This window comes from Pogoniulus pusillus, chromosome 16 (genome assembly GCF_015220805.1).
Source record: "Pogoniulus pusillus isolate bPogPus1 chromosome 16, bPogPus1.pri, whole genome shotgun sequence".
Taxonomy (NCBI): domain Eukaryota; kingdom Metazoa; phylum Chordata; class Aves; order Piciformes; family Lybiidae; genus Pogoniulus; species Pogoniulus pusillus.
In genome coordinates this window covers 16868850-16895435 of record NC_087279.1, presented here as the reverse complement: position 1 = coordinate 16895435, position 26586 = coordinate 16868850, and the positions used below count along the sequence as shown (strand labels likewise).

The 26586-nt window shown below is 41.3% G+C and overlaps 1 protein-coding gene across 4 annotated transcripts in view; it reads left to right on the top strand.

Moving 5' to 3' along the window:
- EEFSEC (eukaryotic elongation factor, selenocysteine-tRNA specific) overlaps positions 1-26586 on the top strand; it is a 144798-nt gene that overhangs the window by 27279 nt on the left and 90933 nt on the right. For all 4 annotated transcript variants that reach the window (XM_064156795.1, XM_064156797.1, XM_064156798.1 and 1 more), the window contains exons 2-4: positions 11713-11920; positions 15220-15316; positions 18119-18283. In XM_064156795.1, the coding sequence (XP_064012865.1) occupies positions 11713-11920; positions 15220-15316; positions 18119-18283 (470 nt within the window). The remainder of the gene's footprint in view (positions 1-11712; positions 11921-15219; positions 15317-18118; positions 18284-26586) is intronic.

The following is a 26586-nucleotide window of genomic DNA, read 5'->3' as shown; positions in this document are numbered from 1 at the left end:
TAATGACAGGATGGGGAGTAATGGGTTTAAACTGGAAGAGGAGAGATTCAGACTAGATGTTAGGAAAGGACTCTTTACAGTGAGAGTGGTGAGACATTGGCACAGGTTACCCAGGGAGGTTGTGGCTGCTCCCTCCCTGGAGGTGTTCAAGGCCAGGTTGGATGAGGCCTTGAGTGACCTGTTCTAGTGGGAAGTGTCCCTGTCTATGACAGGGGGTTGGAACTTGGATGATCCTTGAGGTCTCTTCCAACCTAAACCATTCTATGATTGGAAGGGACCTGGAAATATCATCTAATACAACCCCCTGGCAGAGCAGGATCACCTAGAGCAGGTCACCCTTGAATGCATTTACGTGAGTTTGGAATGTCTCCAGAGGAGACTCCACACCCTTTTTGGGCAGCCTGTTCCAGTGCTGTGTCACCCCCACAGTGAAAAAGTTTTTCCCTATGTTCATGTGGAACCTCTCATGCTCCAGCTTGCACCTATTGCTCTCTGATCTATCTTTGAACTTCACTGGGACGAGCCTGGCTTGGTCCTTTTGAAGCTTACCCTTCACCTATGGTGCTTTACCTCCATTGTTACTCACGCTACAAGTTACATGGCATTTCTTGTTTCAAGGCAAGGATTGTTTACTTGCACATGATGAGGGGACAGCGTTCTCATTTGTGGTGATTTTCTGGTTTTCTTCAGAAATAGTTTGAAGAACAGGAATTGAAACATCAGACCCTATTTATGTTTTCTTTGGAACACTCTAAGTGAATGTTTCAGAAGATTAAAGCAGGAAAGTAAATGATGGCACAAAGTGTCCTTTGCTTTAAGCTTCATCCTGATGCCTTTTACACAGGATAAAAACCTGACTGTTTTATAAGCAGTGGAACCTCATCCAGTTGAATGCAATTTTAAACAATCTTTAGTGAGTAAATATCAGTTGTCTAGTTTTCTTTGGTCTGAAGCCAAAAGGTGGCTAACAGTATTGAGTTTGGAATTGTCCTGCAATTTACCATTGTATGATTGGTTGTGCTCTGTTATTAGAGGTGTTACTTATTTCCCTTCTCTTGTCCAGCTTCATGCAGTTCTGTCATTGCATGCTGTCAGCGTGGATTTTTCTTTGTATATGAAGTTGGATGTGAGGAACTTTAACTGCATTTCTTATTTTTCCTGTTTGTTGTCTTTTTTTCCTGCAGCCGTTTTATCTTTCAGATTTCTTATTTATGAAGTGATTAGATCTAAAGGCAGTTTTTGTTTCAATGTTTTTTTATTGGACAGTGAGATTGAGAACTGGCTGAATGACAGAACACAGAGGGTTGTGGTTAGTGTTGCAAGATCTGGTTGGAGGTGTGTGGCTCCAAAGCTAGGTTTTCCCCGGGGGTCAGTACTGGTCAAGTTTTGTTCAACATCTTCATCAGTGAGTTGGAGGAAGGACCAGAGTATGGTCTCAGCAAATTGGCTGTTGATACCTAGCCAGAGTGGCTGATGCTAGAAGAGTATGCTGCCACTGAGTGAGACCTGGATGGGTCAGAGACACAGATGGATTCCATGAAATTCAAGAAGGGAGAGTGTAGACTCCTGCATCTGGGGAGGTTAAGGGTTGAGCTGCTGGAAAGCAGTTCTGTGGAGAAGAATATGGGAGTCCAGGTAGGGACAGCAAGTTTTCTCAGTCAGCAGTGTGCTCTTGTGGCCAAGAAGGGACAACAGTATTGTGGGGTGTTTCAAGAAGAGTGTGCCTAGCAGGTCAGAGGAGGTTCTTCAGTTCCTTTACTCTGCCTTTGTTGGGCTGCACTTGGAGCATTGCGTCCTAGGTCTGGGTTTCCCATTTCAAGAGAGACAGGGAACTACTAGACAAGAGTCCAACAGAAGGCCTTGTGGATGATTTGAGGTTTGGAGCATCTCTCTAAGGAGAGGCTGACAGATCTGGAGCTCTTTAGCTTGGAAAGGAGAGGGAATCTTATAAGTGCATATAAATACCTGAAGGGTGGGTATCAAGAGGATCGGGCTGGACTCAGTGATGGCCAATGAGAGGGCAAGGAGCAGCAGGTACAAACTAGAATCATAGAATCAAGCCAGTTGAAAGAGACCTCCAAGATCTTCCAGTCCAACCTAGCACCCAGACCATGGCACTAAGTGCCCCATCCAGGCTTTTCTTGAACATCTCCAGGGACAGCAACTCCACAGCCTCCCTGGGCAGCCCATTCCAATGCCAATCACTCTGTCAAGAACTTCCTCCTAACATCCAGCATATACCTCTCCAGTACAACTTGAGACTGTGTCCCCTTGTTCTTGTGTAGAACACAGGAGGATTCACTTGAACTTAAGAAGAAACTTCTTTACTTTGAGTTGTTTGGAGCCCTGGAACAGGCTGCCCAGAGAGGCTGTGGAGTCTCCTTCTCTGGAGGCTTTCAAAACCCACCTGGATGTGTTCCTGTGCAGCCTGATCTGGGTGTACCTGTGCTAGCTGGTGGGTTAGACTAGATGAATTCCAGAGGTCTGTTCCAACACCTACTCTTCTATGATCACAAACAGTCTAACAATTCACCCTTTTTGGCTTCTCAGTTCTGCATTGAAGAGTGTATAATCATAGAATGGAACAGTGTATAATCATAGAATGGAACAGTGGGGACATCATGACTGTCGTTTTGTCACTTTGTAAAGTCATAGCACTATTGTTGTGTAAACATCTGTATACTTAAAAAGTTTCTTCTAACACTTCCTAACAATACACTGACCATTTCCTCAACCTTAAGTTTCTCTGAAATTCTCAGGGCTGCTGTTTCATGAGCTTGGTCTGCAGTAGTGTCCTGTCCTTGGAAGCAGGAGGCTTGCTTTGCTTTTCCCTTTTTTTCATTTGCAGCTCCTGGCTCTTTGATCCTGCAGCTTCCTTTGTGCCAGTGCTGGCTCTCTCTGCAGCCTTACAACACCTGGGTCACCTTGCTCATCCAGAGGAGAGCTGTCTGGTGTTGCTGAGTTGAACTGGCTGGTCTGAGCTTCAATTTTGCTATCACTGCTGACTGAGCAGTGCAAGCCCATACAGTTTTCTAAGTACATCAGAGAGTCACTGGAAAATAATGCATTGAGAGATGTCAGTGCTAAATTTTTGTCTGTATCACAGGGTCAAGTATATATTTTCATTTTTTGCCATGTGTTTTCAGAGTAGCCCGTCTCAACTGCCAGGCCTGCTGTGGGTTGGAAGTCATCTCCAGAAGTCATCTGGTTTTACCTCTTAATGGTTGGCCAGTGTTCCAGGATCATCTGGGGCTTCATGGATGATCTGGTGTACAGTGTTTCTCCAAAGAGGCAAAAAGTAACACAGGATTCCTTCCATTCAGTAAAGGCTTACAAGGATCTCCTCATGACCTTCCTCCTTCATGTGTTGTAGTGCTTCTTTTGAGAGTTCTCACTTTGCAATTGGGTGTTTTTTTTCTGTTCCTCCATTTGATATAAGTTTATTCCTGTGTGCAATACTGAAATAGCTACATCAGCTTATAAAAAATTATTTGAAGATATACTTCAGTCTGTCTTAGCATGACCTTCATAGAGACCTTATCAGCTTTGTGCTACTTCAGCATGGCCAATCAAGCTTATTGACATACTCTAATCATTATGGCCATTTCCTCCCTTTGAAGAGCACAGACTTGCTTCTGACATGTGGTTAGAACATACTCAAACAAGTACGATCCTTCATTGACTTGACAAGGGAGAAGGTGGAGGCTTTCATTACCGTTTATCCTCTAAGGACAATGTTGCACACTGTTACCAGCTGGTAGATGTCACATAAAGTATATTTCAAGTGGACTCTTGCATGAGGTCTTTTGCATAAGAATCCTGTTGTTCTTTATTAGCAATTATCTGTTTTCATCACTTACTATTTGTAGGGGAGTTGAACTCAAGATTAAAAGTAAAACTGTAGAAAACCAAGTGCTTTGACATATAAGAACTGGACTTATGCCCTTGTAGTCATAAATGCTTTCTTTTTAGGGAAGACCTTAGTGGCTGGTTTTCATTTACAGGGAATTTGTGCAGCCAGCAGTTTCTTTATTGTTCATAAATCAAATGTAATGCATATAATTGTAGAATCAGAGAATGATGGGAGTTGGAAGGGACCTCTGGAGATCTGGGCCAACACTCCTGCCAGAGCAGGTTCACATAGAACAGGTTGCAGAGGATGATGTCCAAGCAGGTTTTGAATGACTCCAGAGACAAGCAGCCCTTTCCAGTGCTCCACCACCCTCAATGTAAAGGATTTCCTCCTCATATTTAGAGGAAGCTTTCTGTGTTCAGGTTTGTGCCTGTTACCTCTTGTCCTATAGCTGGGCCCCTTTGAAACACATCATTGACACCTGCCTTGCACTACTTTCCCCTCTCTTCTGTTCCAAAAGATGACTGAGACACCATTGCTTCATCCTCCTGACACCCATCCTAGCAGTATTTATAAGCATTGATAACATCACCTCTGTCTTCTCCTTTCCAGGGTAAAAAGCTTAAAGACCTTCAGTCTTTCTTCATAAGACAGATGTTCTAGTCCTCTAGTCACCTTTCTAGCCCTCTGCTGTACCCTTTCAAGCAGTTTTCTGTCCTTGAACTGGGGAGCCCGAAACTGGGCGCACTATTCCAGAGGAGTCCTCACCAGGGCAGAGTAGATGGGGAGAATAACCTCCCTCAATTGGCTTGCCACGCTCTTGATGCACTCCAGGATGCCATTGGCCTTCTTGGCCACAAGTGTGCATTGCTGGCTCGTGGTCGTGCTGTTGTCCACCAGGACTTTTTCCACAGAGCTGCTTTTCAGCAGGTCAGTCCCGAACTTGCACTAATACCATGGATTCTTTCTAGGTGCAGTACCTTACACTTGCTCTTGTTAAACTTTGTAAGGTTATTATTCTCCATCTTGTCCAGGTCATGCTGGATGGCAGCACAGCCATCAGGTGTGTCAGCCACCTCTCCCAATTCTGGATCATTGAACTTGGCTGAGGGTACACTCTGACCTTGATGATGGAACACTGAGTATGTTGAACAAGGCTGGACCCAGTACTTGACTCCTGGGGACACCACTTGTTACAGACCTCACTCTTACTGTGTGTTCAGAAGGAAGTTTTGTGGGTTGCCAGTCTGATTCTGACTGATGTTCAGGCTACCCAGAGTTTGAAGCTGCACAGCTCCCTGTTTGTGCTTGCAGCTGCTGAAATCTTCAGGAATGACATGCCTGGGAAGCAGTGGTGAGATACTTGAACTTTTTGAGTTCCTGTTCTTTTCAAAGTGTTTCCTAATGAAAGTTGTGTCAGTTTTGATCCATGATTTGCATTGCTTTACAGAGGGTTTCTTCATGTGTAATTCATGCACTCCAGTTGTGTGCACGTCTCTCTCCCCCATCACATCTCCTACTTATGTTTAAATTTTGGGAGACTACTTATTCCATAAAACATCTTCAGTATTCATCACAATGTCTCCCCTAAAGTACTTAACAAAATCCTGTGTGACTTGTAGCATCTCCCAAGGTGTTACTGTATATGAAAGCAGGGAATAATTTAGTTGTTTCTGAATAAAGATTCTTAACAAAAAAAAAAGGAGAGAGGGTGTTAGGGAAGGAGGACGTTTAATACTCCCTGCATGATACAGACAATATTTCCTGAGACAGGAGATACTAACCTCAAAGAATTTAAAATGAAACATTGATTTTATTGTTTTTATGAAAGGGGAATAGGGCAGGCAAAAATGGTAGAATAGTTGGTCTTTTTATCCAATGTGCAGATGAAATTGATTAAACCTTAAAAACTCGCCTCAGTCCACCCGGTTTATTAATTGAAGAATTTCCTCTTCCCCAGAATGGGAAGTGCACATTAAAACAGAGCTTTGCCCCTGAGTAGCAATGATACTTGAGAACGGCACATTTTCTACAATCCTATTTTCTCTTCTGTGCTAGAGGAAATCCTAACATGGTAAAAAGCATATATAGGGTTTTTTTTAATGTATGTTTAAGGAAGTCCTCTTTCATTTCCTTGCAAAGCATGAAATCAAATTATAGCCCATGGTCCACAATTATTTTATTTTTACATTTCAAATTCTATTTGCAGCTTCCTTTTGGTGCCTGTGAACAGGAGTTGTACTGTTTGTGCAAAGTCAGTTAAAAAGATTACTACAACAGGACAGAGCACAGTAGCTTGAAGAAGCCACGAGTCAGAGTCAGTGCCTATGTTCTGTGCTTCTAGGGCAGTAATACCTCCCCCCAGTCTCATAGGGACTTGACTCCCTCCTTTTCCCTTTGCTAACCCAGGTTTTATTCTTTGGAGCCAAGTCAACTTTATATTGATGGATTATGTGGAAACTAGTATAGTACTGAACTTCTGCTTGCCGAAATAGTAGCACTTCTAAATGCTCTGATACAGAGGTAAAATGCTCTGATACTCACAGACCAAGAGTTGTTTGTTGAAAATACCTTGTGGTTCTCCTTTTGAGTAAAAATGAAATCAACTTGTTTAGTGCTTGGAGCTTGTAGCCAAATGGTTGTGAAAATGGACACAGTGCACCTCTAATAACAGAACTTAGAAAGTAGTATGAGAGGCTGAAATGTTTTGTTGTTTTTCTCCCTAAGCTAATAATGTCCTCTTCAGCATACTGTAAATGTTGTGCTTTGCTGTAGAATCAACCAGGTTGGAAGAGACCTCCAAAATCATCCAATCCAACCTAGCACCCAGCCCTATCCAATCAACTAGACCATGGCACTAAGTGCCTCATCCAGGCTTTGCTTGAAGACCCCCAGGGACGGTGCCTCCACCACCTCCCTGGGCAGCCCATTCCAATGGGAAATCACTCTCTCTGTGAAGAACTTCCTCCTAATATCCAGCCTATACCTCCCCTGGCACAACTTGAGACTGTGTCCCCTTGTTCTGTTGCTGGTTACCTGGGAGAAGAGGCCTCCCCCCACCTGGCTGCAATGCCCCTTCAGGTAGTTGTAGACAGTAATAAGATCACCCCTGAGCCTCCTCTTCTCCAGGCTAAACAGGCCCAGCTCCCTCAACCTCTCCTCATAGGATTTGTGCGACTCCATCCACACACAGCTCAGTCTGGAAGTTTGGGTGTATAATTTACAAGTGTGTAACAGGTTGCACAAAGAGAAAGTGTTTGGAGTTCATGTACAGTAAAAAGTAAAACAGCTTCTGTAGGTTGAGTACTCTTGTGTTGCTTCCCTGTCTAACATATCTGATTTGCTTAATTGTACATCTTTATGTAAGAGTGTGATGCAGCAGCATGTCAACATTGCAGAGCTGGTCTACGTTAGCTTCAGTAAGCAAAGTCAAGTGTCAGTTACTTGTGTAAGATGTGTAGAAATCAAAAGTTGATGTGACACTAACAAGTTTGAGGAGCACATCTAATGCAGGAGATGAAGGTCTGCAGCCTTGTTTTCTAGAACTCTGGGTAAGCTTTTCTTCCTGTTTCTGGGAAGGTTTGAGTATGTAATATACCAAACAGACGTGGAGAGAACACAATGAATATTCTCCTATGATTCTAAGTTCATCAATAGATAGTTTTTTAATGTATGCTAGTCTTCTGGGTCCTTGGTCTTTGCCTGTGCATTTAGGCAGCAGCTGGTTGCTTCTTTCAGGCTCAAGACTGAGAGCTTGTTCTGGATGGTGTGATGCAACCATGAACCATTTCTCTTTTCCCTTGGGGAAATGCAAGTGATGACCAGTTTAAGGAAAGCAAGTTGCTGCCTTTGGGAATTTTGCAGCTTGTTACAGTCTATGACATCTCTTGGCTCAACTAGTTCCATGGATAAAGAGTAATGAATTATTTCTCTTACAACTGTTCCTAATCAGCTACTCCCCAAAATTAAGAAGCAATAGTGGGTTGGATGTGATTGTTCAAAGCAGAAGCCAAACTTTTTTTTTATTTTCCCCTTTCTCTTCTCTGTTTAAGGCTTTGTTCCATGAGTTCTGTGTTCCCTGTCACTTCTGTGCTACAAGTGCTGCAACCACCCAGGTTTGGCAGACACTTCTTGCAGTCTGTGATGCTGCTCTAGATGCATCTTTTTACTGTATCTGGCAGTCATCCAGATTCTCCCTGTTCATGTGTTATCTTTCTTGTTTGTTTTTCTTCACTCATGCTATCTACTTCACTTTGTGTTTTCAGTGTGGTTTAGCTGCTTATCTTGCAATATAATTCCCGTCTTTCCCCACCCTGTTGTGTGTCAACTGGTTTGTTTCATTTGCTTTTTACAGGGCTACATCTAAGCTGTATGTCATCACACCAAGGATACTCTGCTAGTTGATTTCTTAGTTTGAAGCCAAGCAAGAGATCACATCAGGAGGACTCTCTATCTTTCTGAATGCTCTTGATCACCTCTTTCTTAGACAAAACAGCAAATAAAAGGTTACACCTCAGTTCTTTCTGTGGGAGAAATCATTTGAATACCTTAACTTAATGTTCTATATGACCTGTTTCAGTACTGATAAATATTTTTAATTGCCGTGCTTCCTTATGTGCAGACCTGTCCTTCGTATGTGCTTCTACTTCTTTCAGAGTAATTTCTAGCCGTTTCCTGCTTTGAGTGCTTGAGGAACACTTACCTCTTCCATATCCCTCTTAACTATGTGGGGTCATATCCTGTCTCCTGTTATTTGAGAGAAAGCGAAGTGTGAAGTCCTTTTTCAGTCCATTTCACACAGGAGCTCATGGCAGACATTCCATAGTCAGATGGTGCCAGGTGTGTAGTGGGTTATTGTCATCTTATTTTGCTCTTACTACTGTATTTTGAAATCTCTGCTTGATATGAGTGATGATTTTATGCCTCAGTTGAAAGGTCTTTCTGTGTGAGATTACATATATGAGAATACTCTCACAGTCCATCCTCACTTCACCTTTCCTAGTTAAACCTTGATCTGTAGAAAATTCTTCAGATAAGTTGTTTCTTTTGTTGACTGAAATCTAGCATGGTATTGAGTCGCTCAATTATTGGTGTGATAGAGGTGATGTAAGTAGTGATTATGGAGTTAATAGTATTTAAAGCCTGCTATTCCTGTATATGTGCTATGAGGAAAAAGTGTACTAAATGAGGCATTCTGTTCAGCAGAAGGGGTTCATGGTTTTGTCATCATATTACAAGTGACCTACCTTTCCTGATGAGAAATCTTACATTTGTGACTCCAGTCACAATCTTGCCTAAATGATTTAATTTACATATTTACTAACCTGTTATGCATGGATGAAGGACAACAGAGGAATGGCTTCTAGAATGGAACAAAATGTAAATCTGTCTAGGAGAAGACTGATGGAAATTTTGAAGATAAAAAGTCTCTCTTCAATTTGTCCAGGAGAGATATATCTGAAACTATAGGAGTAGATTCTGCAGGAGCTTTGGAAATGTCATAATTATCCAGCTAGTGCTCTGGGAGTCTTAGCATTCATTATTACAAGATGAAAGCTTTGATAGGTTGAAAATAGTCATTTATAACCATAGTTGTTTTTTCTCTTTTTTTTTTTTTTTTGTGGCTCCCACCCACTCATTCACCCATGCACTTCAACCCCAGAATGATTTCCTATCCTGAGTTCATGGGAATTATGAACAAGGGTAGCTGTTGTCATAGCCATTGTAAAAGCTTCTTAATTTTTTAAGGAAAGAAAAAGGGAAAGGGGGGAAGGGGAAAGTTGGAGAGGGTAAAAGGAACAAGGACCATTTGTATAATTTTTTTTTTTCTTTTGTTCTTCTGATCAAAAGCTTAAGGCAAGTGTTAAATGTACTTAAATTCAGAGTGCTGCAATTCTGTATGATTTCTGGCTTCCATCATCTCTTAAAATGTGTGTTTTGACAGGTTTTGGGTAGTTCAGCTTTCAGACTTTAATTTAGTATCTTGCATTTGAGCTTCCAGAGCATAAAGTCTGTTGCACTAATTTTTTTATTCAGAGTATTTTAGTTACCTGTAATGAGGCAGGAAAATTCTGAATGTAATTAGTGTAAGGCCCAACATTTATCAAATATTTAGTTGAAAACTAATTTAAATCCATGAAACTCTGGTTCCCTTTATCAGATGATTAAGGGTTCCTGACAACAACAACACTTTGAAAAGTAGATATAATCATAGATTCATAGAATCATGGAATGGGAGGGGTTGGAAGGGACCTCCAGAGAATGTTGAAGTTATGTATCATGGTGAAGAATTTTAGACTTAAACTCATGAACTTTTTGTTGAGGAGATCTGATAACTGGATCTGTTAGTGGCTGCATCTGAAGTACATAGTCAAGTTAGGTAGAGCTCAATCAGGATGATACATTTCAGGGTTTAAATTGCCTCTTCCTCACAGTGAGAATCATAGAATCAACCAGGTTGGAAGAGACCTCCAAGATCACCCAGTCCAACCTATCCCCCAGCCCTATCCAATCAACCAGACCATGGCACTAAGTGCCTCATCCAGGCTTTGCTTGAACATCTCCAGGGACAGCGACTCCACCACCTCCCTGGGCAGCCCATTCCAATGCCAATCACTCTCTCTGCCAACAACTTCCTCCTAACATCCAGCCTATACTTTCCCAGGCACAACTTGAGACTGTGTCCCCTGGTTCTATTGCTGGTTGCCTGGGAGAAGAGGCCAACCCCCACCTGGCTACAATGTCCCTTCAAGTAGTTGTAGGCAGCGATGAGGTCACCCCTGAGCCTACTCTTCTCCAGGCTGCACACCCCCAGCTCCCTCAGCCTCTCCTCATAGGGTTTGTGTTCCAGGCCCCTCACCAGATTTGTCACCCTTCTCTGGACACGTTCCAGCACCTCAACATCTCTCTTAAATTGAGGGGCCCAGAACTGCACACAGGACTCAAGGTGTAGCCTGACCAGTGTTTGGTACAAGGGAAGAATAACCTCCCTTGTCCTACTGGCCACACTGTTTCTGATGCAGGCCAGGATGCCGTTGGCTCTCTTGGCCACCTGGGCACACTGCTGGCTCGTCTTCAGCCTACTATCTATCAGTACCCCCAGGTCCCTTTCCTCCTGGATCCTTTCCAGCCACTCAGTCTCCAGCCTGTAGTGCTGCTTGGGGTTGTTGTGGCCAAAGTGCAGAACCCTGCACTTGGCCTTGTTCAATCTCATCGTGAGGGATTGTAAGAATTTATTTACAGTTGGGGTGAGCTTGTATCTGGTGGTAGTCATCTTGTTATCACTTCTATCAGAGTCCAAAATTTGGTGAAAGGAAGGTGGATTCAGGATGCAGTTATGTGACATGTAGCTGGCTCTTACCATGTTTACTCTGAGTGCGCAGTTGGCTGCAGTGTTGTTGTGTGTTTCTATGGCTGTGCTATATTGTTGCTTAACTTCTTGGATTATCTTTTTTGATCGAGACAAATGTCCTCCTTGTGTTGCTGTAAGAGTAATTGATAGTTTTATACTTTTGAAACTGCAGTTGATTGGATGGGGTGGGGTGTTAGGTTGGACTGGATGATCTTGGAGGTCTCTTCCAACCTGGTTGATTCTATGATTCTGTAACATTGCTCATAGTACAGAGAAATGTGTAAACTATCCCACACTGTTTTATGATGCAGTGATAGTATAAAACAGCTGAGTTTCCCAATGTTTTACTTTCAAACACAGCTCTGCATTCAATGCTTACTTCAACTTGTGCTTTGTTCATGTGGCTGGCCATTTGCAGATACACTGACAGTTTTAATGGTAACTATTTGAGAAAGTGATCCTTAACCTCTTTATGCTGCTGCAATACTGACTGTGAATTCTCCTCCAGGTGCCCAGATTATCGATTTGATGATGCTTGTAATAGATGTGACAAAAGGAATGCAGACACAGTCAGCAGAGTGCTTGGTAATTGGGCAAATTGCCTGCCAGAAGATGGTGGTAGTACTGAACAAAATAGATCTCCTTCCAGAAGGGAAGAGACAAAGTGCCATTGAGAAGATGACCAAGAAAATGCAGAAGACCTTGGAAAATACTAAGTAAGTTAACAGTAATATTAACAGCTAAACATATAACAAAGATGCTTCACTCTCTTTCCCTTCCTCCATGCTTCTAAACATACCAGGACCTCTAGCACAGAGGATGAGAATGGCAAGAAACTGAAGTACAGTTCTGAATTTCTATCTGCAAGTACAATGTGTAGAGAAAGAAATTGCCATAATAAAGCTTTTCAGTTTAATGGGCTGCTTGGAGTTGAGTAAAACAGAGCCAGAATATCGAAGCAAAGGTCTGTCAGGTGTGTGTTGGGGTTTATGTTTCTTTGTGTTTGCTTGTCTGTTTGCCTTTAATTTGTGGGCTTGCAGTTTCTGTTGTGTTCTGCAAGTATTTCAGTTGAAACTCAAGTGTGATTCAATGTACAGAGGAGAGAGAATTCCACCAAGATGGAAAAAACAAAGCTTGGTTGGATATGGCAGTTGCTTCTTAAATTTTTGTGGTGGTAGGGCAAGGACCCATTTCAACTCTGTAGCTACTTCAAGAGTGACTATGGAGATCTTGGCATCTTTGCAGCTCTTGGATGCATTCTTTGTGCTGAGAATGGTACAGAGGTCACCAAGAAAGTGAAATTCTCTTTTGTGGACTTAAAGTCCTCCAACTTGCAGTTCTTTCTGGCAGCTTTTGATTTAAGGGCAAATACATACAGAGTGCCTTGCTTTTCTCTATAGATTACTGCCACTTGGTTTAGGGGAGATTGTAGAGACCTGCAATACATCGAAGTGTTTTGGATCAACAGGTTTTATAGCTGCAAGTTTGAGATGTGAGGTGGTTGACCAGATTGACAGGTAATCCCAATGGGGATATATCACTGACATTAATAAAGTTCAGAAACTTTTAGGATTTACTTGGTTCTTTGTGTTGTGCAGGATAGTATTGTGAATTATTGGAGGAAAATACCTTTCTAGTTGTATATTCATAAAAGTAAGACAGTTTTTTTGGTAAGGAAACCAGTGTTCAGAAATACTTGATGTATACTCTTTGAATTAAGTCTTCTCTGGAGTGCAGGTGGGTCTTTGGTAATTTTTAAGACATTCTGTAAACTTTGTCAAACCTGCAGGGGAGGTGAGTTTTCTGAAACAGTTGAAATGCTATCAAGTCCTTACTTCTAGTTCCCTTTTAAAACAAGGATTTGTATCAACTGATCCTAACAGCTGTGATTGCACATGGAGAGGAAGGTTTTAATTAATCATCTGGACTCTGGATGCTAGAAATGCTCTTGTTAGCTAATGTGTCTGTGTATTGTTCTCCTAACAGAAAATCAGTCTTTTGCATTTGCAGCCTGTGCTTTATGGTGCTTGGAGAGTACTGCTAACCTGGGCTTGATTGTAAATTGCTTGTCCTGTTCTGTCTCAAGCATGTGCTGTTTTTCAGCAGCCTCTTTCCCACTCATCTTTGGATTTCCAAATGCATGTGTTCTTAACTAGTTTGTATTTCTAAACTACTTTTTTTAACAGGGCATACACTGAGACCATTTGATACCTGCCTCTGACCATGAGCACTTGCAGCAAGCATTGTTTTTTTCTAGGAGTAGCTGACGTGATTATTACTTCTCCCCACACAGTCATGCATGCACACTTCCACAGCAGCAAGCAAATCTGAAGTGTCTTGTAGCTGTAGAGTGGGTTTTGCCATTGATTCTGGGGAAATTACCAGAGTTTTGTCAGGAGATCCCGTGGAAAGTGAAAAATAAAACAAAGCAAAGGAAAGTAACTGTCATATATTGGATTAGTTTGACACTTTGACCTAATCAAAACTTGTTGTGTGAATTAGTACCAAAACTAAGCACAGACTGTCTCTATGAATGGATTTTGTACTTTTTTACCATTCTTTACACATGCCACTTTTTATCTTTGTCCAACAGAGTCTAAACTATGCTGACAACAAATTGGTGTGATAGAGTAGGAGTTTGGAAGTGTCTATAAAGACAATATCGTTCTGGTGTGTGAGGAAAGCAGCAAAGCATCTGGTTCTGCATAAACTTCTCTTTATTGCACTACAGTGTTCTGCAGTATTTGTATGAAAATAAATGGCCAAAGGTTTTATGATTAATCACAGGAAATTTGCATGTTTTTATTACACCTTGTTGCTAGGTGCCTTAGACTTAAGGCATATAAATGAAGCCAGTATCTTGCATGCTTGATTACCGTTTGGTCACTAAATGAGCTCTCTCAATAGGACTTAGTATTTTGTTCTTTATCAAGACCCTACTTTTTTTTCTTCTAGTTCACTCACATCTTGAGAGAAAACCAGCAGAGAAGGGTGTCAAAGATGACCACAATAATTACTTTTGGTCTGAATGTATTACCTAAAAATCAAGTATTTGAGAACCATTTGAGACTTTCTGTGTTATGATTGATGATTCTTCCATTACTTCAGTGTTTTTTATATGGTTAATTCTGCTTTAAAAAAATGCAATAATAATTTGACACATCATCTAACTTCCTTTTCTCAAATGTAGGCAAAATAAGCTGTCAGAAGATTCAAATGTTAGCATTTTAGGGAGCAGAATCACAGAATCAGGGTTGGAAGAGACCACAAGGATAATCTAGTTCCAACCCCCCTGCCATGGGCAAGGACACCTCATGCTAGATCAGGCTGTCTAGAGCCTCATCCAACCTGGCCAGAATAAAGAGTTGTCTGCTTACTGTTTATATTTTTATATATATAAAGCTACTGAATATTAAGGACTTGAAAATAAAATCTGTTGTACAAGAAAAGTTAAACCATGATCAGCTTTGGCTGCAGTGTACTTCTCTGAGAAGAGTTTGAGATTTGTGAGTTTCCTGAAGTTTCATTTCAGTAGCTTTAAAAATCTTTCTCTTGTTTGCAGACCTTGCAGTCTGCCTGAAAACTGGGGTAGACAGTGTGTGCCATCTGGCACTTGGCTTCTGTTTTGAAGGTTATGACTCTACAGCTAGGATTAAAATTATTTTAATGGAAGTTGAAAACGGTGCCAATCTCAAGGTAAATTGACTTGAATGCAGAGCCACTGCAGTAAGACTGGAAACAGACCCAGCTTCTGAAATAAACTGAAGTCTTCCTCTTGACTGCTACAGGGTTGAAGTACCTACTACTGAGCAGCACTGAAGATTTCATAGCACAGTCAAGTAGCTCAGATAGCAATAATTCAGTAAGAAATCACTGGTTAGTCACTATGGGGAAGGAGCAGGTAAATTGGAATTTGAGGGAGCTTTTTTTGCCTTTGTTATCCGATGAGCTTGGAACTACTTTGACACATGTAGGAGATCTGTAGTCTGATGGTGAGAGTCTTTCTCTCTTTCAGGTTCTGTGGGTGTCCTATTGTTGCTGTTGCAGCAAAGCCCGGTGGACCAGAAGCCCCAGAGTCTGAGAATCCACTAGGTGTTTCTGAATTAATTGAGGTACCTGCTGAAGAACATAACATTAAACATGCTCAAACTTTGCTTTATGTCTGTAGAGTGTATTAGTATATAGAACCGAGCAATTATTGCATTAATGTGTTTATGGGAGCCTGATTCTCTAGGGATTCCTTCCAGTAAGTGGAGAAGTTTAAGTTGCATGCCTCAAAGGTGCATCTCCTTGTTTTTATCTACTGGGCCTCATTTTCTTAAACAGCTATATCACATGTGGTGAAATGTAAGTTGTAAAGGATTACGAGAAAAAAGGAATAAAAAAAGCTTCAAAATTGTTTCATATCCTTGGTAGGTGTTTTATAGTTGTACCACAGTTAACAAAACAGTGAAGCTGTATAGTCAGGCACTCAAAAGTTACACGTTAAGAATTGCCTCCTTCCTTTGTGCGTGTATTATGTTTGAGAGATTCTTTATCCTAAGCAACCTGTACCTCATTCCTTGCACAGGGTGGATAGGGCTCAACCAGTGTGCAGGTAGTTCTTATTTTGTTTTAATTCTCGTTGTTCTCTGTGGCCTTATGACTCCATTCAAATACTGCTCTGCATTCAGGATGATTAATTTCCTCCTGGACTTTTCTTTGGCACACATCACTGTGGTCTTGAGTACTTGGCAAACAGTTAATTTGCTTCCAAAAGACCTGTAGGAAGTGTAGAGGTGACTCCAATCCATATTTAGATTGAGAAGCTGAGGCATATATGAATAAAGTCCACTGAGTTTGCTACTTTTGATTGCCAAGTTTGAGGAAACTTGGGACATGCTTGCATTCAGAACATAGCACCTGACAGTTTTGATTGCAGTCATGAGTGCTTGGCACTTTTAAGCTCTGGGGTTTCTGTTTGGCCAGTCTGAGTTGTATAGTCAATCTGAGGAAAGTTTTAATCTTTAAGAGAAGAACAATACATGGGACCTCTGGCATAAGCAAGTGTAGAATCCACTCTCTAGAGGAGCACCAACTACTTTCATGATGAAACCATTTCTCTCAGTGATACCCTGCCTTGCTTACTGCATGCTTTGCACATCTGCCGAAGTTCAAAAGCATGGCCTGGATTTACCCTGTGCTTTGAATGAGGAAGGGGGCTTGGAAAAAATCCTATATAATTATACAACTAACATTGTATCAGACCCATATGAACAAGAGAAAATGGGGCAAACGGATCCTTCGCAGGTATCCTTAGTTCCAGAAATGTGCTTTGTGGTGGGTTTTTTTTTGGGTTGTTGTGCTTTTTTTGGGAGGGAAGAAAGAGAATTAAATTCTCAAGTTTCCAAAACACTAAGTTAAGAAATTACATGGCATGAATCTTACACTGTCAAAAGGAAAGTAGCTGTATGAGATCAGTTTGTAGCCTATAAGTAGGCTTAGCACACTTTCCATGAATAACCTTTAGGGAAAAGCAGCATCTCTGCCCTGGAGGGATGCCACTGTTCTTTGCAGACAGCAGAAGCTGGTCCTCAAACAAAGACATAATTCTTTTTAGACTTGTCAAAGTCTGCTTTGGCTAGTGCAGGTTTAAAGTACTTGTGAACTGCTGAAGTTAAGGTGTAGCACCAGTCATCAAAAATGTAGAGAAGTCTGACTCACATCAGCATGGCTTGTACAAAGGCAAGGCTCCACACAGCTGCTGAGGGCCAACTGTCATACCTCATCCTAGGCATATGTGACCTGAGATGTACATGGGATGGGATGTGATGTGGTATGGCCTTAGAATAGACTTGGCAACATGTAAAGGGGTGGAGATAAGCAAGTCATTCGTTCTGCCTTCATCTGGTTCTGAGTAGATTGAGTGAGATGTTCCCCAGAGTTAAAACCTTGGAAGGAAATAGCCGTGTTGCAGCTCATTCTGCCTAATATTAGTAGAGCTGGCAAATGCTGTGTGAGTCCTGTTATTAAGCTTCAAGGTATTGTCCTTCCCATCCTTGCTAAGAGACTCTCTCTGTTGTTCTGCCCTTATAGCGTGGGCTTAACCTGCAGTTTCTGGCCTTAAAAGCAGACATTGAAGGCAGTGCCTAGTTTATATGCTGATGTTAGAGGCAGAGATGAGAAGTGATTTGAGACAGGGGTGAACCAATTCTTTTGAATCACTGTTGGGTGCATGACTCCATTTCTATTGTTAAGATCATTTGATTATGATGGTGTATTTCCAGAAATATTATATTTGTCACCAAAACAGAAGTCTTAAACTTGGAGAATTTCTCTAGAAAATAGTTTTTAGGTAGTTATTTTTCTTAATTGTTTGAGCCTCCACAAAATGTTAACAGAAAACTGGAAGGGAGGTCAGCTTTGAGGACTTCAACCAGTAAAATAGATATTCTTGGAGGGAGGCAGGGATGGACTTTTTGAGGCACTAATGTCTATATGTAAGTTTATTTTCACAAAATCAAAACAGCTGAAGTAGCAAAAGGGCACTGTAAAGTTGCAGTTTTGATGGGGGGGAGGGAGAGGACACACACAGATGCACAAGATTTTGTGTTTTTTTACTCTTTGTGTTGCTGCAGTGTTTAATTTGGCAGCAACTGCATTGGCAGTCCAGTTTTGCTAACCAAGCTAAATGTGCAGCACCAAATCTTTCTAAGGCAGGAAAATCAAACTGTTCCTGCTGCTGAGTGTGTGTGTCCTCTATGGCACATGCAGTTGATTTGACATTGCTGTGTTCTAAGCTGACTGGGAGATGGCTGAAATAAGTAGAACTGCAAGCTTGTTCAATCAATCATCTGCTTGCCTTCTTTTTGCTGTTTGGCTGTCATGACTTTTCACCCAGGCATGGTGCTGCTTTTATCTTTCTCTTTTATCAGGTCTTGAAGTCTCAGGCTTACCTGCCATCAAGAGACCCCTCAGGAAACTTCCTTATGGCAGTTGACCACTGTTTCTCTATCAAAGGTCAAGGCACAGTGATGACAGGCACTATTCTCTCTGGCTCCGTCAGCCTGGGTGACAATGTGGAGATTCCTGCCCTGAAGGTGAGTCTCTCATTTGCACTCCCCCCAGTTTTTCTGGTACAAAGAGACACTCAACAAAGCCAACAGTGTTCTCTTCCAATCTGGAATTATTCCATTACTTTTAGTGTCTGTTTGGGGTTTTTTGGTACTCTACTACTGGCTAGTTTATGGAGAAGAGACTTGGTGATTTCTTTTTTTTACACAAAGCAGCTAGTAAAGTTACCTACTCAGTTTTAGTTGAATGGAGAAAAGACTGACCTACATTAGCATGTTAGACCTGCAAATGCAGAAAAGCAGGTGGGCATGTTTCCAAGATAGGATGTGCCCAAGGACTAGACAAGGTTTGAGAGAGGTTACTTTCATTTGAGATGTGCTGCAGTGAATCTGACTACATGGGCTTCTCAAGATGTCTGGAAGCAAGGGAAATGACAAGAGGCAGCCATTGAAGTGCTTGCTGCACATGCTTTTTGTTTGCTGGGACTTTAATTGATGTCAGTATGTTCTGGGAGAACTGCTGGCTGCAGTAGGCAGCTTGATGCTGTTGAGTTCTTTAGAGAGCTTGTGGAAAGTCAGTAGGCCTTTTGATGACCTTTGAACTGCTTAACTGTTGTTATTATTTTACACTATAAAATATATTAATCCTTTTAAGGATGACTTTATGCTTGTACAGGTGAAACCTATTTTGCAGATGCTGATTTGGACTGCTCTGACTTGCCCTTTTTTATTAGTTGCCCGAAATGAGTCAAGACTTGTGGAGCATTTTGCAGCTGCTATGTGAAGTAGACCCAGACAGTTACATTCTGAGAGTAGGCAGCTTTTGACTGAACAAGTGTGGATGGGACCTCTTGGTACTGCCAGCATTATCTTCAGGTTGTGTTACTGTAAGGATCTTCCTTTTCCATTGAGTGAACATGCTGCTTTCTCATTTCCACTTCTATTTTGTGAGCAAACAAAGGACTTGAAGCATTCTGAATTCACCTCAAATATTTTGCTGATAGCTGACCATTTTTGGTCAGCCTCTTCTGCGGTACTTGTGTCCATCTAGTTTATATCCCAGCATCGTTTGCAAAAGAATGATTGGTCATGATATGGTTCTTATTTACAGCATGCAACTCTTTCAGGGAGCCAAGCTTTCAGTTCCTGCAGGGATTATGCTTTGCTGCAATTGTAGTTCTGTTTTCAGCCTTTCCTGCTTTTCCTCTGGTCAGTATTCCTTATTTCTTCTGTTGTGTCTTGCTTAATGTCCTGGTCTTGTCTGCGCAGGGTGTCCAAAGAGGGACACATAGTTAAGAGTACAAGGCTGATGAGTGCTGAGCAATGGCTTCTGCCCAATAGTGGCCTGCCGTAGCCTGTTTCCTGCTGGCATAGCTGTGGCCAAACTTCTTGCTTTGTGTTCTGGGAGATGGGGATGAGCCAGAGCAGAGTGAGTAATTCCTGCAAAGAAAGAATGCTTAGCTAGATTCTATATTATAATACATATATATCTGGAAATGACTGTTGAGCTCTTCATCTATAATCTAAGAATGACTTTTAAGGAATAGGTTTAGGAATTGGCTTGCTCTGAGAAGATCTCTGTGAATGGGAAAATGACAGAAGTATTGCAAATAACTTGCATATTGGAAATGGGTGGTTTAAAGGACACTGGGAAAGGTTTTAAACAGGACTTTAAAAGCTGCTTTGTTCCCAAGTGGCTGTGAGGGACAAACGAAGTGCAAGGCAAGTCAGCAGATAAACAAGTCAAGGACAGGGAAGCCATGCTGCTTGACATTAGCAACTTCCTTCAAAGTTTTAGTTAGTTTCAGTACTCTTAATGAGTTCATCCTTCCGCTGCCTGATGTGGCATAGATGTGTTCTTACCTCTGAGTGGTAGCAGTGGTGGGCAGAGTTTTGCACATTGTTTTTCACTGCTAACAGCCTGTGAATATTCCTGTTTGCACCGTACAGGTGTGGAAAACATGGCACAGTGAAAGGAAGCAACTTTTGTAAGGTTGGGTTGTGTTGCACTGAGCACTGCTAGCATGATGCAGAGTTGGCTTAGGATACCTATGAAAGGTCAAACCTTTCTCAGGCCTACAAGGTAATGGAGGAAGCACATTTCACAACACGTTGTGGTTTATGACTCTCTCTGACCTTTTTTTGCCCTGACCCTGTGGTAACTGAGATTGACAGCCGGTGCCCACTGGGCATTTAGGGACATTGCAAACCAGCTGCTTTTTAAATTTGAAGAGCCCTCTCACCAAATGAAGTGGCATCACCTTCCCACTCTACTAATGGACTTGGACGTCTTTGACCGCTTGAACCTGCACAAAGGAGGGACACAGCAATTAAAAATAAACAGTGACATTCTCAAACGCCCATGCTTGCTCTGATTGAGGCTGAGAGCACCAACAGTGCGTGGATTCCTTCATGCTGTTGCCTATGTAAATTGCCATCTGGGGTTGATTATCCATATAGCAAAAAGAAAGGTTATATATATACGTGTTTGGCAAAAAACTCTGACACAGCAAACAGTTCACTATCCAATTGAGTTAGTACTATTTGCTCACTAGCACTTGAAATCCACCTGGAAGACCATGAACTCAGAATTTCTGCTACAGAAGTGTAGTGTTGGCAGAATTCTGAACGTCTTTTGGAGTTATTTTGGTGGTCTTTCAATCTGTGCAGTTTCCCATTTGGTAAACTAACAACCCATGACATTTTTATTTCTGCTTTTTAAAAGTTCCTGGAGTTCAAATAAGTAAGGATATTTTTTTCTATATAGATTTATTTTACTGATAGGTTTGGCAATAATGGCTTCAAAATATTTGTCTTAAGTGTATTGCCTTCTGTCAGTTTAGCTTAAGTGAGGATGAATGTTGAATTTGTACTACTGTGTCTTTTTTATATAATGCTTTAATTTAAAAAGGAAAGTGTTTTTTTGCAGAGGAGGAGAAGTATCTTAGTGTTCCTTACCCAGGTGAAAAGTCACAGTGCCTTAAGAATAACAGTTATTTTGAAGGCAAAACAGATATGTGGTCTTCCTTCTGCCTGGAGTTAGTGGCTCTAGCTTTGGATTGCCCACTTGCAAGTGAATTTAGATATACTGGAAGATCAGGTAAACCAAATGATAATAGGTTAATATTCCTTCAAAGCTGTTTTAAGGCAGAGAGAATGTTCCAGGCTGGTTAATAATAGCTCTTTCTTTTAAGAGTTGTGGAAGATTATAGAAGAGGTCACATCTGAATTGAACAAGGAGGCAGAGATAGATGTGCATAGTTAATCGATTGCCCAGGGAGGTGGTTGAGGCCCCCATCCCTGCAGGTGTTTAAGGCCAGGCTGGATGAGGCTCTGGCCAGCCTCATCTAGGGTAGGGTGTCCCCTACCCTAGGTAGGGAGTTGGAACTGGCTGATCGTTGTGGTCCCTTCCAACCCTGACTGATTCTACGATTCTGTAATTGTGGCCATCCTGAAAGTCCTGACTTGGCACTGCCTTGCCTGTGAACAAGTGCTGCAGGTATATAGCAACCACAAAGCATGTACGTGGCAGCCAAACACAAAGGCCTTATAAGGAGTAGAAACAAATTTAGAGTAATCTGAATGACTAATGGAGGTTACTAACTTGATTGGAGCCTATATAGAAGTACACTGCCACTTCAGGCTGCATTTTGTCTCAAGTTTGAGTGCCTTGAAGGTTGAGGAGCTGCTACTGGTAAATGGTTATCTTGATGTTTCTCTGTAGGGAAAGGTGGGGACTTCTGCTGTGTGCTGAAACTGAACAAAGTATCTGGTGTAATATAGTACAAAGTTAGTGTTTTTTTAATGTAATAAATCCTGTTGCCCATGGACTGACCATGAGAGGTGTCTCTTTAGAGACTGCCAGCTTTAGACCTGCTGGGTGTGCTTGAGCTGGTATCACTAGAAGAGGGATATTCATACCCTTTGCCACCATCCCTGAGGTTGGCAGTAGATGATTGCCACTATTAATGTTGAGCATTTCAATCTCAAAAGGTGCAGAGAAGTTTGGGAAATGGTTCTTTTATAGTTGGAAGGCAGTGATCCAAGTGTTTCAGTGATACACTTGCAAGAGGTCACCTGAGACCCCAAAAGTGAGAGGCTTGTTTCTGTTTATCTAGTCAAGTCTCCCAGTAAAGTTTCAGTTTAAACCAGTCATGGATTCTGTCTTGGCAAGGGCCTGTCTGCTGTCAAATTATGTTGACTTAATGATGTTTCCTGGAAGTTCATATTGTAACTAATACCGAGAAGCTTCGTGGCCTTGTGTATACTTCCACTATGTGAAAAGAGATTTTCTCCAGCTTCTTTACTGGCTAGACAAAGTTGCCCTGTGTTTTGGCAAACAGTCTGTAGTTTTTATGGCTCGTCCAAAAACCAAAGCAAATTCTCAAGTGTCAATAGAATAACCCAAACAATACTTTCAGGACTATATCCTTCAAACCACTCTAGCTATTAAAATCTTAACAGATTTCTCTACTTTGCCCAGATGAGTACTTCAGCCTGTCTGAAGTCCCAACACCTTCAATTAGTGAGCTTTACTGTATCAAATGAAACACAAACTAATTTAAGGACTCTGCACAATTACAGAGCTGCACAGTTAAGTCTTGCTGGAGAACATTTAAATCTCAGAAAGCTAAGTTAGTTCAAACCTCACTGAATTGGGTCACAAAGACACTTGTGTATGGACTTCCATGGTGAAACCTTAAAGTTAAGGTTTTACTACTAATGTTGTGAGTTTTTTTGACCTCATACTGTCCCCCTTCCAAATTTTAGTATGCCTTGGTTGGGTTTTTTTCACTGCAAATAGATGGATCCCTTTCTAAATTGCTTGAAAGTGTTGCTGAATGCTCTGTGTACATTGGGATTTTTCTTGCCCTGTGTTGATAGAAATAGCTTTTAAATGTCTTGAGTCACCTGCTGGGGAAGAAGTCTACCTTACCTTGAAAGCTTTCCTTTCACTGAAATGCTGCAATGAAGGGCAGCTGAGAAAATTGGGTTGAGGGAGAATCAGTTAAACATGACCGATAAAATGATGAAAAGGCAGCCTGTAATACATGTTAAAATACACAGGTGATAAAACACAAGAATCTTAAATCCTAAATCAATAAATTAAACATATATGCATAATATTATACATGGGGTTTAATTCAGTACAAGTATAAACAGATTCTTTAATTGTCTGCCACTTACAAAGCATGGGTTGTGTTTCTTTGAGATTTTCTCCTTTCCTAGTAAACATCCCTGTGAATCCTGCTGGGTTTGCATCTGCTGTGCCATTTACTTAAAAGCAAAACATGCAGGATTTGGCTTCTACTGAGAAGTACTCTGCTTTCCACTATTAGGGTGTTATCAGTTGTTTTGGAAGAATTAAACTCCTCAGCACAGTTCTTTGTGGTTAAGTAAAGGATTAGAGATCTGATCCAGTGACTGTGGAATGAAATTTAGATCTGGCAGTAAAAATTTCCTAAATCTTTTTGGCTCAATCTCTTGAGAGAGTAAGAATTGCAGATGCTGAGCTCTTTCTGAAGATCAGTTCCCTCATTTTTCATGTGTATGGTCTTGTAACTTTTTACTGTGTTGTTTTTTGGTTTTGTGCTTTATTTCTGTTTTCGTTCACACTTAAAACCCAACCAACCAATGCCATGCCCTCAAAAAACCAAACAAACCAACTGCAAGACCCAGGAGAATTTTGTACTAAAATGTCAGAAAACCTTAATATTCTAATTAACTTTATCATAGGATGTTAGGGGTTGGAAGGGACCCAAAGAGATCATCAAGTCCAACCCCCCTGCCAGAGCAGGACAATAATATCTAACATAGATTATAGAGGAACACATCCAGACAGGCCTTGAAAGTCTCCAGAGAAGGAGACTCCTTGACCTCCCTGGGGAGCCTGTTCCAGTGCTCTGTGACCCTTACAGTAAAGAAGTTCCCCCTTGTGTTGAGGCGGAACCTCTTTTGCTGCAAAATACACCTATTACTCCTTGTCCTATCCCAGGGAGCAAGTGAGCAGAACCTGTCCCCCTACTCCTGGACAGCCTTCAGACTTTCAAAAGTCTCTGGAATAAAAATGCTCAGGAAAAGATAAGTATGTTGCTATTCTTTCACTTCTTGTTACAGTGGTTTAGTTCATCTAATTTGCAATATTTCTTTAAGTATCGTGTGGGTACAATAAAAAGAGGGAGCAAGGTAAAGAACTTTGCCTGTTAAAGTTTGTTGTATTCAGGACCAGGGATAAGACATAATAAAAAGGGAGGTGGAAAAATATCATGAGGTTTTAAGGTTTTTTTTTTTCCTAGTTGGTCAGTGCAGAAGGGAAGGAAGCCAATGGAGAGCAGCCAACCCGGGTAGTGCTAATCCAAACCATACACTGTATTTTTGGAGCTTGTGTGTCTGATGTGATCTCTGCAGGCAGAAAAGTGGCCTAGTCAGTGCTGGCCAATTAACTCCTGAAATACCAAACCTTAGCTGCAGCTTACTTGGAGTTTCAGATATACTCTGTGTTCCCTGGCAGCTAGAGAGTTTGGGTGCAGACTGACTTTTAGTGGCTTAGACAAATCACCCAAAGCATGCAAGGTTCTTCTTATAGTGGATCTTACAGGGAAGATTTCTGTACATTTTCTATGTTGTTTCTATCCACTTAAACAGTCTTTAAATGACCCTTTGGGTCCCAGGCTCCACATGGAAGTGTAGTCCTGCTGGAAACAGTACTGTACTCCAAGGTAGACTTAAAACCTCTGTAGTATTTCTGTGATACTCACTTGCTTGTTCAGGGTCATCTGCGAGACTGACTGGGTGTGGTTAATGCATGAGATAATTTGAAGTGTCTCTTTTGTCCTGTTGTCACAGAGATAATTTTACTTTAGTGATTAAGAACTACAGACAGCTACTGAATCTAAGAACTTGAGCACTGTTCAGTGGGATTCCAAATGAAAAAGAAATGCATGATCCATTGAGTAGATGAAAATACTGTGTGAGATAAACATTGTGGTTTTTTTTATACAGTGGCTGATTCTCTTGTACAGAAAAAAATGTCATTTTGTCTAGATATCAGTAAATCATTTGTTTCATGACAACTGTTTAAAAAAAAAATATACAGGAATATAGGTGAGAAAGAAACTGAGATGAAGAGGAGGGAACCAATGGACCGACAGGAAAATTATGTAGGTAGAGTTGTGCTAAGATTAGGCTTGGTCCTGAAGTATAGTTTCAGTAGTGGCTGCATGGACTCTCCCATGCAGGCATTCTCCCCACAAGTGTGCCCATTTGGAGTGTGTTCCTGGCTAGTACAGGCTGCTGGCAGATGTGATTTCAATGCATTGCCTGTGATGCTCAGTATTCTGTAGCTCTTCGGGAACTACCAATGTACTGAGTTGCTGGATCTGATGGAAAAGCTCAGTACTCCAGTACAAAAGAGCACTGCAAGTAGAGAAATAGAATATGTGCTTGTATTTTATCTTAGTGAGCAGTTTGGCTTTAATAAGTTCTTCACAGAGAGAGGAATTTGCCATGGGAATGGGCTGCCCAGGGAGGTGGTGGAGTCACTGTCCCTGGAGGTGTTCAAGAAAAGCCTGGATGAGGCACTTAGTGCCATGGTCTAGTTGACTGGACAGGGCTGGCTGCTAGATTGGACTGGATGATCTTGGAGGTCTCTTCCAACCTGGTTGATTCTATAAATATGGTGACATACTTAAGCAAATCTCTAACCTTGTAGCTGCAAAACAAAGTTGAAAAGAAAACCAAACGTAATAAGAATACACTTGACACCGTGATTTGTCTTTTGCTTTAATTTACCTTACCTGCTCATTCTACTTCGTCTCCTACCTTTTTCCATCTTCCTTCATCTTTAGCTTCTTTTCTAGTCTCAAAATTTGCTCTTCAATGTGACTTTTTCCATTTAGGCCATAGATTAGAGAAACTTTTTTTTCCTCCCTCCTTTTTCCTCAGCTACTGTTGGAATCTTGAGTTACAGTGCAATTATATATGCTTCCTTTCCCTTAAGTACATCTTGGCTTTTGAAACCTCTAGTGCTTCAAACCAGTGTCAGGATCAGATTAAAAAACTTGAGATAGTATTTTTGAGATTTTTTTTTTTCTGGATGACTGAAGCTAGAATAGATCTGATGAGAGAAAAAACATAAGACCTGATGAAACATGGTGTGGTGCTATCCTTTCAGTGGCATTTTCTCAGCAGGAATCAGCATGTTCTACCTTCTCTAGAGGACAAGCTAGCTCTTGATTTCCTCTGGCTAAATGTCTTGCATTTGTAGTTTGAATTCTGGAGCATATCTGAAGTAGACACTCTAAATGATGTCCCAGTAAGCTACATATAAG